The sequence below is a fragment of the Neodiprion lecontei genome, chromosome 1 (genome assembly GCF_021901455.1).
Source record: "Neodiprion lecontei isolate iyNeoLeco1 chromosome 1, iyNeoLeco1.1, whole genome shotgun sequence".
In the NCBI taxonomy this organism is placed as follows: domain Eukaryota; kingdom Metazoa; phylum Arthropoda; class Insecta; order Hymenoptera; family Diprionidae; genus Neodiprion; species Neodiprion lecontei.
In genome coordinates this window covers 12133842-12148416 of record NC_060260.1, presented here as the reverse complement: position 1 = coordinate 12148416, position 14575 = coordinate 12133842, and the positions used below count along the sequence as shown (strand labels likewise).

At 36.4% G+C, this 14575-nt stretch overlaps 2 protein-coding genes across 2 annotated transcripts in view; both read right to left on the bottom strand.

The window, feature by feature from the left end:
* LOC107220538 (neuropeptides capa receptor) overlaps positions 1-4169 on the bottom strand; it is a 32962-nt gene extending 28793 nt beyond the window's left edge. The window contains exon 1 of the mRNA XM_015659183.2: positions 3405-4169. Coding sequence (XP_015514669.2) covers positions 3405-3408 — 4 coding nt within the window. The 5' untranslated portion in view covers positions 3409-4169. The remainder of the gene's footprint in view (positions 1-3404) is intronic.
* Positions 4170-5907: 1738 nt separating this feature from the next.
* On the bottom strand, positions 5908-12996 carry LOC124294431 (neuromedin-U receptor 2-like). Its single transcript, XM_046739413.1, has 4 exons — positions 12638-12996; positions 10714-10764; positions 6581-6880; positions 5908-5915 (listed from the first exon to the last, which is right to left on the bottom strand). The coding sequence occupies exons 1-4, from the start codon at positions 12654-12656 to the stop codon at positions 5908-5910; spliced, it is 378 nt and encodes a 125-aa protein (XP_046595369.1). The 5' UTR covers positions 12657-12996.
* Positions 12997-14575: the final 1579 nt, after the last annotated feature.

Genomic DNA, 14575 nt, shown 5'->3' with positions numbered 1-14575 from the left:
ATAATGAAAACAAAAATATTCTTGTAGTAAATTTCAATTCAATCAACTTCAGTTTTACTTTTCAACAGTAATACGATTACAATGGTTTTTTGTTTTTTTTTTTTAATCGTTTTTGTTTCAATGAACTATTTCTATCACGTATGCTCAGATATGCAAAATTGTATATTTAATTTTGGGTGAGGTATAATTTTCCATTTGCTATGTAATCGTTAAACGAGATCTTGCTTCTGAATAATTCAATCCTCCATCTATACATCATACTTTAACTTAATAGTCTTCATCCTCGCAGTGCAGACGATACGATGCGTGTTTTATTCAGAAGCAATATTTTTTCTGCTGTCACCTGAAAATCTTTTTGCTAATAAAAAAACCTCTTAAATTGAATTTTTAACGATCGTTCTCGAAACTCAGAGATATCTTATTTAAATATAATTATATGTATAACGTAAAGAATATATCATATAAAAAAAATGGCAACTATTTAACCGCATTGAACTTGATCCTGAAAGCAATTTTTAAATCAATGAATTCTCCATATAAACGCTTTTGCAATTTTTGTTGCAAAGTTAACAGCTTAATGAGCTATAAATATGAAAAGTTAATTTTTTATATGAAAAGACATACATAGTTCGTGAACAGTTGAAGCTACAGACTTTGCTCTACAAACGTTTCTAAACAGAATTCAACAGCTAACAAGTTTGTAAATGAATTTTTTCAAATTAAAAGATAAATTTTTTATATAAAATTGACTCTCGCGGACTCTTAAAACTTTTGAACGAATTCCTTCGAACAGATATCTTTTCACAGAAATAAATTCTATACAAAATGCTTCCAGAACCAAGACGGTAGCATCAAATGTGTTAAAGTAGTAAGAATTTGAGAAAAATTACGACCATACAGTGTTATTTCAACGGAAAAGCTTCGAGTTCCCAGGGTGAACTTCGAAAATTGGATTCGACAGATACCCTTGAGCGAGGATTTTTTTCTTCATATTCATAATTAGTTTTTCTGGTGTAAGCGGAAAAAATGCTGATATGGAAATCAAATTTATAGGAATTGCGTGAGACTGAAAAATGTAGTTTCCGAAAGGACGGGCAAAGCCCGGAGTGTAAGGTGACAATCTAAAATGTCAAGAAAAATCAAGTGACGGCTCGTTTGAAAGATCTTCTCAAGCAGAATACATTTGTACACACTTCATCTTGTTTGATGCAGCGAATCCAAAGCACTTTATCAGTTTGTTATCCAATTAGCGAAGTTTTTAATGGTTTACGCACGCGTATTGATTTTCGCTGAAGATGAGTGAATAAATGTTAGCATATGTGTACTTCTATCTGTATATATCTTAGAGTGGTCCTTATTTAGGGCTTGGAAAAATTTTCATTGTGACGCCCCTCAAATCTGTTTATTTTATGAAAATTAAGAGTATCATTTTCATTTAGCTTCCATGTAAAGAAACGATAACGATGAACATTTGAAATTTTTATTATTTGTTCCAATCATTTTAAGCAACAATTCTGCCCAGTTTCAAATCGTTTCTTTAATCTTCACCAAAATTATAAAAAAATGAAGTTATTGGTTAGAAAAATTACATGTATTGTCCATTTAAAACTTTCGGAGCTTTGGGGCACTCGTTCCAGTTGACTTGAAACTTGACACCGTTTTTTTTTTGATTAAACGATTTGGAAAAGATCTGGGGGCATCTCAATGGAAATTTTTCCCGCACTTCAAATAAAGAACACCCTAATATATCTGAGGCATTCCACACCAAACCGACGCACATTTTCATTTCCGATGTATCACAGGATTGGCCAACTTGATCAAATCCAAGATATATTGCTTACTGTCCAAACTCTGTGCGATCTACTAATCTCAAATCTTTACCATAGAATTGAATGAAATATTTCTTGGCAGAGCCATATATTTTTCTTTGCCTGGTCGTGATCGACTAATAGTTACGATCGACCAGTTGGCTTAAAACTTTTCTCATGAATTCTTGGTTGAAAAATAAGAATTTTAAGACCAGAATGAAGGTGAGCAAGCTTTTGGTTTAGAAGCAGCAGATGAAACAAGGAATTGAAGAGTGAGAAAAATCGGATTAAATATCAATTTACAAAATGCAAATTTACACTTTATACCTTTTTTCTCACTTTTCAATTACTTTTTTCGCCTGTGGCTTCTAAATCACCACGAGATATCAAGTGAAAGTGATACTCGTGAAAAAACAGGTGGATTGTTGAATTACAGCCTCACATCCCTTCTGATACAAATATTCATTAAAATGGTAACAAAAAAAAAAAAAAATTATTATTTCGACCTAAAATAAATTGTCATGCTTTTTACTTGGCAATACATCGAGAGTGGTACACTATTAGCTTTTCTCGTTTGAATCGATCAACTGCTGTCGGTAGTGATTTTTCTCCAGATTCCGTCAGATGTTTCATCGTCGCGCAATTCTGCTCTTTACAAACGTTCGAACACCGAACGTAAATTGGATTTTACTACCCGTTTACGAGTCATTGGAAAGAATGCAATGCGACTAATTCAGGTTAATAAAAAAAAAATCTATAGCCGGAGCGCCGTTTTAATAATTGGAAAAATCGGTAAAGTAAGAAATAAAAATGAAAGTGATGAAAGTGATATTCGATGTGTCGAAAGAACCTTTCATTCAGCGGCATGTGTCGGAAAAATTACTACGAATTGAGTCGTAAAATACCTTCGAAAAAATTCTAAACCTTATCATTTACAACCCTTGGTTTGTATCAGTGATTTCCAAAGGTATCTAAAGGAATATGTTTCAAATTTTCGTCGATTCGGGTGACTTCTGTATAACCCTACCAAAATTTAAAATACAGTTTTCTAAATCCTTGTGCAATTCAGTAAGAAGTTTTCCGAAACTGAAAAACTGAGGTATTGAAAATCTCAGTGTTCCACTAAAACAAAATTGTTCTTTGAACCATTTGGAATACAAGAATGTCAAAAGTAATCATTTCTTCACTTTTGTTATTTAAAAAGACTGTTAAATTTTCAAAACAAAAGCGAATCAACCAAATTTGAGCTGGAAACATTTCACAGATAAAAAAAAAATTCTGAATTTCGGAAAAACGAATAAATTTCGTCTGGATTTGAACACATTTGTGAGAAGATTTTGCGTTTTACATTTCCCGTAGTCTCTGAGCCTTATCTTCAAGATGTCAAGGGCCATATGGCCTTCCTCGACTGCTGTGAATGCCCAGAGCTTCAGAGGCAAGAGAGGATACTCCTGCCAGACCCAAAAATGGGGACTTGAAAGCGAACGGTCATAGAGAAAAGGCAAGTGGCATATTCGAATATCAGCTATTCTTTCCCTTCTTAATATCAATCCAACGCCAGTCCAATTTACTTGAACGAAATATAATTTTTCTCACACATTTGATGATTGATTTACTTCCTAATGAATTTTCGTTACAAACAAGTCAATTATCTGATGGATTCGTATTCACACGCTATTTTTTATGCCAGTAAATTTTGCGACACGACGTCTCTCATCTTTTAATCGATATGTAGGGAAACTCTTCATCTCTATCGTAAACTCGAGCGTACACCGCGTAACCTAAACATTCGTGAGAACATGAAGATCATTTTCTGTATACACAAACCGCGGAGCGTCAAACTGAAGAAAAACTTTGTTTGGGATATTCACAGTGCCACGAACACACAGATAAGTTTATTCACACCACCTGGGTGGCAATTGGACACTAAGTAATCAATAGATCACGGTGAAAGCGCACTAGATCATTGTAATAATTTGCTTCATGTTAACGACTGTTTGCACTCCAGTTAGCCGAATGAAGCTGCGACAGGCGTATGGATTGGACGTCGCGGGATATTTTTATTTAAAGTTCAAAGTCACGCGTGTATCTCGTCGTCTGCACGCATCTCGCGATTTTGATACGTATGAAACATTACTTCGTACGTATAAAAATTCCACCAACTTTGATTATGTAACAGGATTAAGCTTCACCCAGCAGAAGCGGCCCAATGATTATGTTCAAACCGCGTTGAGTTGTGAACCGGTGAAACTCACCGGTAAAAAATGTTACGATCCAACAGATTCATCCCGCGCGATTCGCAATCTTACTCATCGTCAGCCAATCTAGACACCTTCGCGGAAACGTTGACACTGATATCAGCGCTGATTTCTGGCTGGTAGGTTTGGGGCAATTACAATGAGATTTGACTCGCTTGGCACGAGTTCGAGAGCAAAAGCGTATCTTTCTTGTTTACCTCGGAGGCAAGTCTCTGAGATGATGGAAAAGACAGCAGCGTACAGCGACGGAAGTTATTTTTGTAAGTCTGATTCCAAGAAATCAATTCATCAGGCATGTACGTACCTACGCAGCAAAGCTTTCTTTTCTCTTTTGGAAATCAGGTACGTCTTACGAAAAAGTGGAATACATAATAATCAATGCGAGATTTGATAATGCCGAATGATATTGTACACAAATCTTTTCCTTGTTTTACTTTTGCGACCAACATCACTGCGCATTCAATACTTGCGCTGTTATATGGTAAGTAGGTAGTCTAATTTTTCAGAACATTTTTGGACCTCTTTATATGATATGATTAAGTCTGCGACAAGTGTTAGGTTTGGCATTTTTGGTCGACAAACGTTTACGATTCGTAGTGTCGCTGACCCATGAAATTTTTGTTATACCATTCATTTTTTCTTTGTGATTGCGTTCGATTAATAAAACATGTTCACCAGTTTTTGAATTTTCATCTTAAGTCGTATTCAAAGTATTAATTTCCGAGACATGAACGAAGGATTTTTGTTCGCCCTCATTTTGATCATCAAGACCAAATGTTAACAGAAGCGAGTACATCCTGGATTGTACTTTATCATAAAAAGAGGTGAGAAAATATTCAACGTGCAATTGATATCTTTTACATGTTTTGAAGTATAAAAATTTGATTCTCGTCGCTTGATAAAGTAAATTGCTGAAACGTTTTTCCGTCAAGTTCCAGAACGAAAAAAAAGCAGGCACTTGTTACCGCAAGTACGATAAGAGGTGTAAATATGTCAATTTTTTATCTAACCTCCATCTTGTATTAACCAGATTGTGAAATGTGAGTATAAAAAAAAAATAATTTAGAATAAGCAACAATTAGATTCAGACATGATCATCATACACATCAGAGATCACCTACAGAATATTGCAAATACGCAAGGCGAAAAGACCGTCTCCTTCTTGTTGCACACCATTCTTTACATAACAAAGGTATGTCACGAATTTTTTTTACACAGTACGCAATTGAGGTTAGGGTCACGCCGCGTAATGTCAGATTTGCTGGCGACAGCGCATGCGCGCAGTACAGAAAGGACCACTTTCAACTCGTAGGACGCATGCGCATTCGCAGACTCAGTCGACCATCGCAGAAACGGGTACAGAAAACACGCGTGGAAAAACGCATGAAACATGTTCGCGTTGTATAATGGATATTCTTATCAAACACTTACAGCTCTAAGGCAAGATTATATTTATATTATTTGTAAATAGCTGAGGTGTAAACCCAGAAACGTTTGTAATATGCTGTCACTCTTAGTCGTAATTGCGCCTGCTCACTCTGCCACTGCTTTTTCAGACTTTCTGATCTGAAAGGACTCATTTGAAACTCTTCTTCGAAACTTTGCATTTCCCCGAGAATCCAGGGACAGAAGTAGCGAGTTCCGTGAAACGTGAAACCTCGCAGAGTGAAACGGTTCACGACGAAACGTAAAAACGGCATTCCTAGATATAATTAAGCTCTCGGCATACAACATAGTTAATTGAATCGCTCCATGCAATGGCCTCGAAATTACGTAAATTATAAACGGAGGATGACGCGTAACGAACACAAACGTAGACTCTGCACAATATGTCTATCAGGCTACGGATCTGCAATGTAAATATCTTAATATAACGGCCTTATCTCAATCACGATATAACTGATAAAGGGAAAAGTGATGGGCATAATGCAGTCTCTCGTCTGTGTTTCCCTCTCAACTCGTATAATTCGAGATGCCGATGTAACTCGGATAACCTTTGATATCGACGAAATTTTCAGCGTGAAAGACAGGTAGTCGAGCTTTTTCCTCATCGATGAACGCTGTCCGAATCTCACGTTTTTTATCCGCTGTCTCTTACCAAGCAGTTGGGACGCCCCAAATGTAAACTTGCCAGGCTTAGCGACCAATGTATTTACACGTATATAGTCCGTTTCTCGAGTTCTGTTGACCCATTTGTTTACAAATCTTCTTACGACAGATCTCGCCCAAAAACTTGATAACGTACACCGATTGACGAGCGTTTAATTATCTTTACATTGCGCAAGCTGTTAGACGATGCTTTCTTATCAATATGGATTCAGTAGTGAGAATTCGCACGTTCTGGAGCGTGTGAATACCGTCCGATCAAAAAAAAAATAAATAAATAATACCCGAATATCTCGCCGATCATTTTTTAATTACGGATCAGACTGCGAAACAGCCGTCGCTGTGATTTTTACTATCATCGTCATCCTTATCATTAATTAACTCTAGTTCTTATTCGTTATAACTCACCAAGTAGAAGCAGAGTAAGGTCGGAAATGGCCAGGCTGAAGAGATAGTAATTCGTCGCCGTTTGCATGGTGGGGTTTCTGATGAGCACCAAACACGTCATAACATTGCCGAATACACCGGTAATAAAAATTGTCACATAAGTCAAAGTCATCGGGATGGCAAAGTCGAGGTCACGGTATTGTTGACCCAAAGTTATCGCGAGGTACAAATTTTCGGAAATGTTCATCGCGACCCGGTCACTTGATCCAACAGATCCAAAGTATTGGGCCGCTATTCCAACATCAGATTCAGCGTTACTCCCTTAGAATTAAAACACAAAATTCATATTTTGCTATGCATGTTTTTACGAATTACGGTTACCACTTGCAATTGATGAATATCGCCACGGACAGATATTTTTCGTAAAGCAAATGATGACGGTGGCAATGATATGTGTTTGTATCAAGGCGAAGTGTTTCAATGATTGTTTTTAAGGGTGTTTGTTCGTGTTTTCCTCTTCAAATTTACGTGCAGCGCGCTCTTGCAAGGACAGAGTCTAAACAATTCTACAGACAGCAGCGACGGTTGACCGCCTCCCCTTTTTTTGGGGTTTCTTTGTTTTTTCTCCAGTTACGCACGCCACGCGTCTGACTCTCTAGCGACGCATAACTAAATGTATCGTGAAAAAATTATTTTGTTCTGTTAAATCAATTAAAAAGTGGGCATGTGCTTTATTTTGCCAATCTCCCAAACATGGAACAGTGTTTGCAAGCAATTATCGACAATTTTAAACATCTAACAAAGATACGTGTTCAAAATTAACCTCAGAAGTACGAACATTTCTCAGAATTAAGAAACGATCTCACAGGCTTCAATATTTCCGTCACCAGATGAACGATAGAAGAGGAAAGAGCTGCCTTATGTACCGTAGAATTAACTAATAGTATGGAAACGGAAAAAAGTGATGAATCTACGGCTTAAGATGCATTACCGAAGTTGATAAAGTTAAATGCAATCGAAATAATATCTTCTCAGGAAAAACGAGCGAACATTTCGTAATAAAATTGTTAGGACTAGGAGACCCAGCCTATATGACATCTTGCTTTATAAGTCCGTTGGCAATATGTTGAATAATTCCACAGACATGAACTGGTAAATTGATGGAAAACGTAATCTTCTTTTTTATCGTCTCCACCCTATTTTCGCAGAACCTCTACTGGATGGAACTTCGTCATGTGTCAAACGGCTGTATGAATCGACTTCAAAATCACGTAATTGACAAATATATTTTTCTCTTTTTATACCCGTACCATCCGAAACGATGATAATATTATCGATGGCAGTACGATTTCCAATAGTAATTACATACTCGCACAGATTTTCATCACGATTGTACAAACAGCGACTACCATTGGGAGGCAAAATTTAATTCCGCTAGGTACATTCGAAATCTTTGATCAAGTGTAATAAATTATTATTATGACGGTAAATTTGTCATACATTACGTCCTACGATTATTTTCAGCCAAATTATAGAGTCTGTTGACAAATTAAACGAGTACTGATTAATTAAAATTGGGTAAACGATATGCTTATGGCAAACGCGAAGATGAAAGGCAATTTGTGCAATTATGATTCCAATTTAGCTATTTGATTATAGCGTTTTCAACTTATTCGTATATTGAATAATGAAAACATAAATATTCTTGTAGTAAATTTCAACTCAATCAACTTCAGTTTTACTTTTCAACAGTAATACGATTACAATGGTTTTTTGTTTTTTTTTTAATCGTTTTTGTTTCAATGAACTATTTCTATCACGTATCCTCAGATATGCAAAATTGTATATTTAATCTTGGGTGAGGAATAATTTTCCATTTGCTATGTAATCGTTAAACGAGATCTTGCCTCTGAATAACTCAATCCTCCATCTATACATCATACTTTAACTTAATAGTCTTCATCCTCGCAGTACAGATGATACGATGCGTGTTTTATTCAGAAGCAATGTTTTTTCTGCCGTCACCTGTAAAACTTTTTGTTAACAAAAAAAATTATTAAATTGAATAACGATCGTTCTCGAAACTCAAAGATGTTTTATTTAAATATAATCATATTCATAACGCAACGAAGATATCATCCAAAAAAATGGTGACTATTTAGCCGCATTTAGTGATACGAACTTGATCGTGAAATCACGTTTTATAGCAACGAATTCTCCATTGAAGCGTCATTGGAATTTTTGACTGAAGTCAAAACAGCTTAACCAGCTATAAATATCACAAGTTGAATTTTTACATGAAAAGACGTACATAGTACGTAAGCAATTGAAGCTACAGACTTTGCTCTGCAGACGTTTCTGAACAGAATTGAACTGCTTGAAAGTTTGTAAATGAATTTTTTTTATAAAATTATAAGTGTAGCCGCAGAAGATGCACCAAGATGAATTTTTTATATAAACTTGACTTTCGCGGAGGCTTAAAACTTTTGAACGAATTCCTTCGAATAGACATCTTTTCACAGAGATAAGTTCTATACAAAATGCTTCCAGAACCAAGTCGGTAACACCAAATGTGTTAAAGTAGTAACAATTTGATAAAAATTACGTCCTCACAGTACTATTTCAACGGAAAACCTTCGAGTTTCCAGGGTGAACTTCGAAAATTGGATTCGACAGATTCCCTTGAGCGAGGATTTTTTTCTTCATATTCATAATTAGTTTTTCTGGTGCAAGCGGAAAAAATGCAGACATCGAAATGAAATTTATAGGAATTGCGTGAGACTAAAAAATGTAATTCCCGAAAGGGTGGGCAAAGCCCGAAGTGTAAGGTGACAATCTAAAATGTCAAGAAAAGTCGAGTGACGGCTTGTTCGACAGATCTTTTCGAGCAACTATTGATGTAGCCAACCCGAAGCGCGGGTGGGTAACAAAAATGCGAAAGATCCAAAAATCTACGGGAGAAAATCCCGAAAGTCAAACTACCGAAGTTAAAAACGTAGAAAGACCATGAATACGAAAAGACGACTTGTAGAAAAAAACAAATTAAGAACGCAAAATTGTATAAATAAATTTGTACCGAGATTTTTTTTCTGAAAATGGCCAATATTACAATAAGAGCACAATATTGAATTGCATAAATATCGAACAGTCAAAAAATTGCCTTTTCAAATGTGAGACTCGTGCCCTTGTCGAAAATCTACAAAACCGAATTTATCAGTAACGACTGACCAACGACTCGAAAGGTCAAAATCTGGAAACCCGCCAAAGATGGAATGGCCAAAATGCCGCAAGGTTGGATGACGTCAGTAACACGTATAATCTCTGCAACACCACGCGATTAGCTGCTCTCAATTTTCAATTTCGGAACTTTCATTTTTCCGTATCTTCACATTCTGTGCTTTGGTCATTCGAAATGCCGATTGTTCTGAAAATATTTGTTCGGATAATCGAGCGTTCGGTTAAATGAACTTCCGCGAAAACAGTCATTCTACTGGGTGATTTATCGAAATTCCCAGCTTCGGTACGCTGACGATTCGTTGTCTTAAAATTCGTATCTCTAAAATTTCGGCCTTTCGACCGATCGACTTTTTGATCTTTCGGAATTTTTACCCCTACTCCAAAACGGTGAAACATCAGTTTGTTATCCAGCCGCCATTCTGAATACACTTAACGAGTCGAGTATACGTGGCAAACGGTGGGTGCTTTTATATTTAAAAAATTCCGTCAACTGTTCCAAAGCCATTTCGAATTAGCTGCATCAATCAAGCTAAAATTCGGATAAAATATTCTCCTCAAAAAGATCTTTCAAACGAGTCGTCACTTGACCTGACTTATCATTTAGGATTTTTATCATACACCCCACATCTTTTCCTCAGATTTTCAGGGAAAAGCCTCCTTCAAAAGGTTACATTCTTTGCTACCATATATTTCCTCCAAATTTCATTTCGATATCTCCATTTATTCGTCCTTGTGTACTTGGGCCGTTTTACCTAGCTCTGTCATCTGGGATGACATTCCACTGTTGTCCACCCGCAGCAACGGCACACGAAACGAAAAACCGGAAATTCGCGACGTTACACACATGTATCTAAGCTTACACATACGGAAGTAATAATTATGAAAAAAACTACGTGTATTTTCCATTTAAAACTTACAGAGATTTGAATCATGTCTTCCACTTGACGCAGTGGAGCGAAGCCTTACACCTTTTTTTGTTACAATGATTTGGAACACACAGATTTTCTTGAGAATGTACAGTCGAAACAGGCGATTAAGAAGTTTAAAACAAGGTATAAAACATAAATTTGTATTCTTTAAATTCATATCTGATTCGATTTGTCTCACTCTTTACGTACAGTTCGTTTCAGCAAAGAATTCGTGAGAAAAAATTATTACCAATCGATTCAAGCTGTTTATTCGAAAATTGGATTTTTGATTTTTGTGGGAGCAGTAAAATTCAAACACATGGTACAAAAAATCTAAAGCTCGGTAAAGGATATTTTGCACACTCAATACCATATTTGAGAATAAAGGAAATCGCCAATGGTCAAGGGCAAACGTAGGTCGGTCTCAAGAGAAATACTTAATCTATACGATATGGGTGAATATCAAAGCTGCGAGGTTATTTAAAAAAATCTTGAAAGAATTCTCATAATTTAACCTTGAAATTGAATGCAGAGCCTGGATGTCTAACGGTATAAAAAAGGTAACTTTACCGAACCCCTCAAAAGGAGATACCTTTCAAGGGTTACAGAAACTCTCTCGAAATAAATCTTCAAAGATGCAATTTTATCACAGACCTTGAGTATTCTACGGTGGTATAATTACATGAGAAACAAAACCCGTGTCACTTTCCACAACGAAATGCGACGTGGAAGTGATTCTCGTCAAAAACAGATCAGTGAATTGTTGAATCACAGCCTCATATCCCTTCTGATGGAAATATTCATTGAAATCGTAACTGGAAAAAAAAAAAAAAACTAATTTCACCCAAAATAAATTTTCATGCTTTTTACTCGGCAATACATCGAGAGTGGTACACTGTATTAGCTTTTTCCGTTAGAATCGATCAACTGCTGTCGGTAGCAATTTTTCTCCAGATTCCGTCAGATGTTTCATCGTCGCGCAATTCTGCTCTTTACAAACGTTCGAACACCGAACGTAAATTGGATTTTACTACCCGTTTACGAGTCGTTGGAAAGAATGCAATGCGACTAATTCAGGTTACTAAAAAAAAAAAATCTATAGCCGGAGCGCCGTTTTAATAATTGGAAAAATCGGTAAAGTAAGAAATAAAAATGAAAGTGACGAAAGTGATATTCGATGTGTCGAAAGAACCTTTCATTCAGCGGTATGTGTCGGAAAAATTACTACGAATTGAGTCGTAAAATACCTTCGAAAAAATTCTAAACCTTATCATTTACAACCCTTGGTTTGTATCAGTGATTTCCAAAGGTATCTAAAGGAATATGTTTCAAATTTTCGTCGATTCGGGTGACTTCTGTATAACCCTACCAGAATTTAAAATACAGTTTTCTGGATTCTTGTACAATTCACCACGCAGTTTTCAACGGTGATTTCTTGGGACTTTTTCGTCTCCGCAACTACAGAAATTGAGGTATTGAAAATCTCAGCGTTCTACTAAAACAAGATTGTTGTTTGAACCATTTTAAATACAAGAATGTCAAATCTAATCATTTTTTCACATTTCTTACTTGAAAAGACTATTGTATTTTCAAAACAAAAGCGGATCAACCAAAAATCAGCTAGAAACATCCCACAGTTGAAAAAAAAATTCTGAATTTGTGAAAAACGAACATATTTCATTTGAATTTGAACATATTCGATAGTTGTATCACTTTTGGTTTACATGATTGTCATCCAGTTCAGCCTAATAAATTTTCGGTACAAACAAATCATTTCTCTGATAGATTCGTATTCACAGGCTATTTTTTTTTTTTTATTTTTTTTTATTCTGCTAGTCATTTTTTCGACACATCTCTCATGTTTTAAATGATATGTAAGAAAACTGTTAGGCTCTATCACAATTCGAGCGTATATCACGTAACCTAAACATACGTAAAAAATTGATGGTCATATTCTGTATACACAGATCTGTGATCGTCAAACTAAAGAAAAACTTTGTTTAGAATATTCACAGTTCCACGAACACGCAGGTAAATTTATTCACACCACCCGGGCGGCAATTTGACACAAAGTTATCAAAAGATCACGGTGAAGGCGCACTAGATCATTGTAGTGGTTTGCTTTACGTTTACGACTGCTTGTACTCGAGTTAACCGAATGAAGCTGCGACAGGCGTATGGATTGGACGTCGCGGGCTATTTTTATATAAAGTTCAAAGTCACGCGTGTATCTCGTCGTCTGCACGCATCTCGCGATTTTGATACATATGAAACATGACTCCGTACGTATAAAAATTCCACCAACTTTGATTATGTAACAGGATTAAGCTTCATCCAGCAGAAGCGGCCCAATGATTATGTTCAAACCGCGTTGAGTTGTGAACCGGTGAAACTCACCGGTAAAAAATGTTACGATCCAACAGATTCATCCCGCGCGATTCGCAATCTTACTCATCGTCAGCCAATCTAGACACCTTCGCGGAAACGTTGGGCGCTGATTTCTGGCTGGTAGGTTTGGGGCAATTACAATGAGATTTGACTCGCTTGGCATGAGTTCGAGAGGAAATGCGTATCTTTCTTGTTTACCTCGGAGGCAAGTCTCTGCGATAATGGAAAAGACAGCAGCGTACAGCGACGGAAGTTATTTTTGTAAGTCTGGTTCCAAGAAATCAATTCATCAGGCATGTACGTACCTACCCAGCAAAGCTTTCTTTTCTCTTTTGGAAATCAGGTACGTCTTACGAAAAAGTGGAATACATAATAATCAATGCGAGATTTGATAATGCGGAATGACCTTGTAAAAGTTGGAGACCTTGGAGAAAATTTTAGACCTGGATATGTCGTAGCGGTGGGCGAGACTTGATGTGTCGACGAACCTTAAGGGACAACACCACTGTGACCCCCTGTTTTTTTTTACATTTTTCAATAATTTTTTTTTGTGGCAAAAATAAGAGATATTCGAAAAAATTTTTTTGCTTTTTATTCCTTGTTTATCAATTCTTCAAAAAACATTTTTTACACATTTTTAACGCCGCATTGTGGCGCTGAGAAAGCTCCCGCGTCAGGCGTTATTGTCCCCGCAGTGGTTCGCGGCATACAGAAAAAATCTCTTCAACGTCGACTTAAAAAAACATGCACAGTGTTTTCGTTAACAATATGATATTTTGAAGTGCAGTGCGTAGGGATTTTGAAAAACATTGATTTTTAAAAAATAGCCACGCTTTTGAAATTAATGAATGATTTTTGAGCAAAATTTCTCATCGAAAATAGGCTATAACTTTGATTATTATTGAGATATCGAAAAAATCCTATGCAGTACATTAGATAATTTATTTTCCTTAATACAGTAAAAATTTTAAGTCGATCGGATAAAATTTGCTTGAGTTTTGCTGCGGGCTGCACTCAAGAAAGTGGTTTCGAGAAAAACGCGTTCAAAGTTTTAAGTTTGTTAATTTGTCCCACTCCGGAGGCAAAAAAATCGTTGATATTGCAACTGATATCGCGGTATTAGTGTTCAATGATGGCCTGAGAAGCCTCATGAAAGTTCTGGTGACGTTGGGGATAATCATCGACCCAAATTGTTTCAACTTTTGCGTTGAGACCGACGCAGCGCGGAGCGCTGCACCGCTTCACAAAATATTCAATATCTACGAAAATAATTATTTTTTCGACCTGGGTCCAACGGCATCTCAATCTTAAAAGTATTTTAGATTTTTTTAAATGGTTTTCAAGAAATCGATTTTTTGAAACCGTCACAGCGGTGTTGTCCCTTAAGTAGAAATCACCTCTTTGGTTGACTCAATCAAGAGGTCACATACCGGCGCAATCTCTTGAAACTTGAAAATCAACCGCGCATGCGCGAGTTTTATCG

Excerpts from the sequence above, each read along its gene's own strand:
- LOC124294431 (XM_046739413.1), bottom strand. Across the intron at positions 6,881-10,713 it reads AAGACATGATTCAAATCTCT|GGAGTAACGCTGAATCTGAT; the intron begins GTAAGTTTTAAA and ends TTTAATTCTAAG.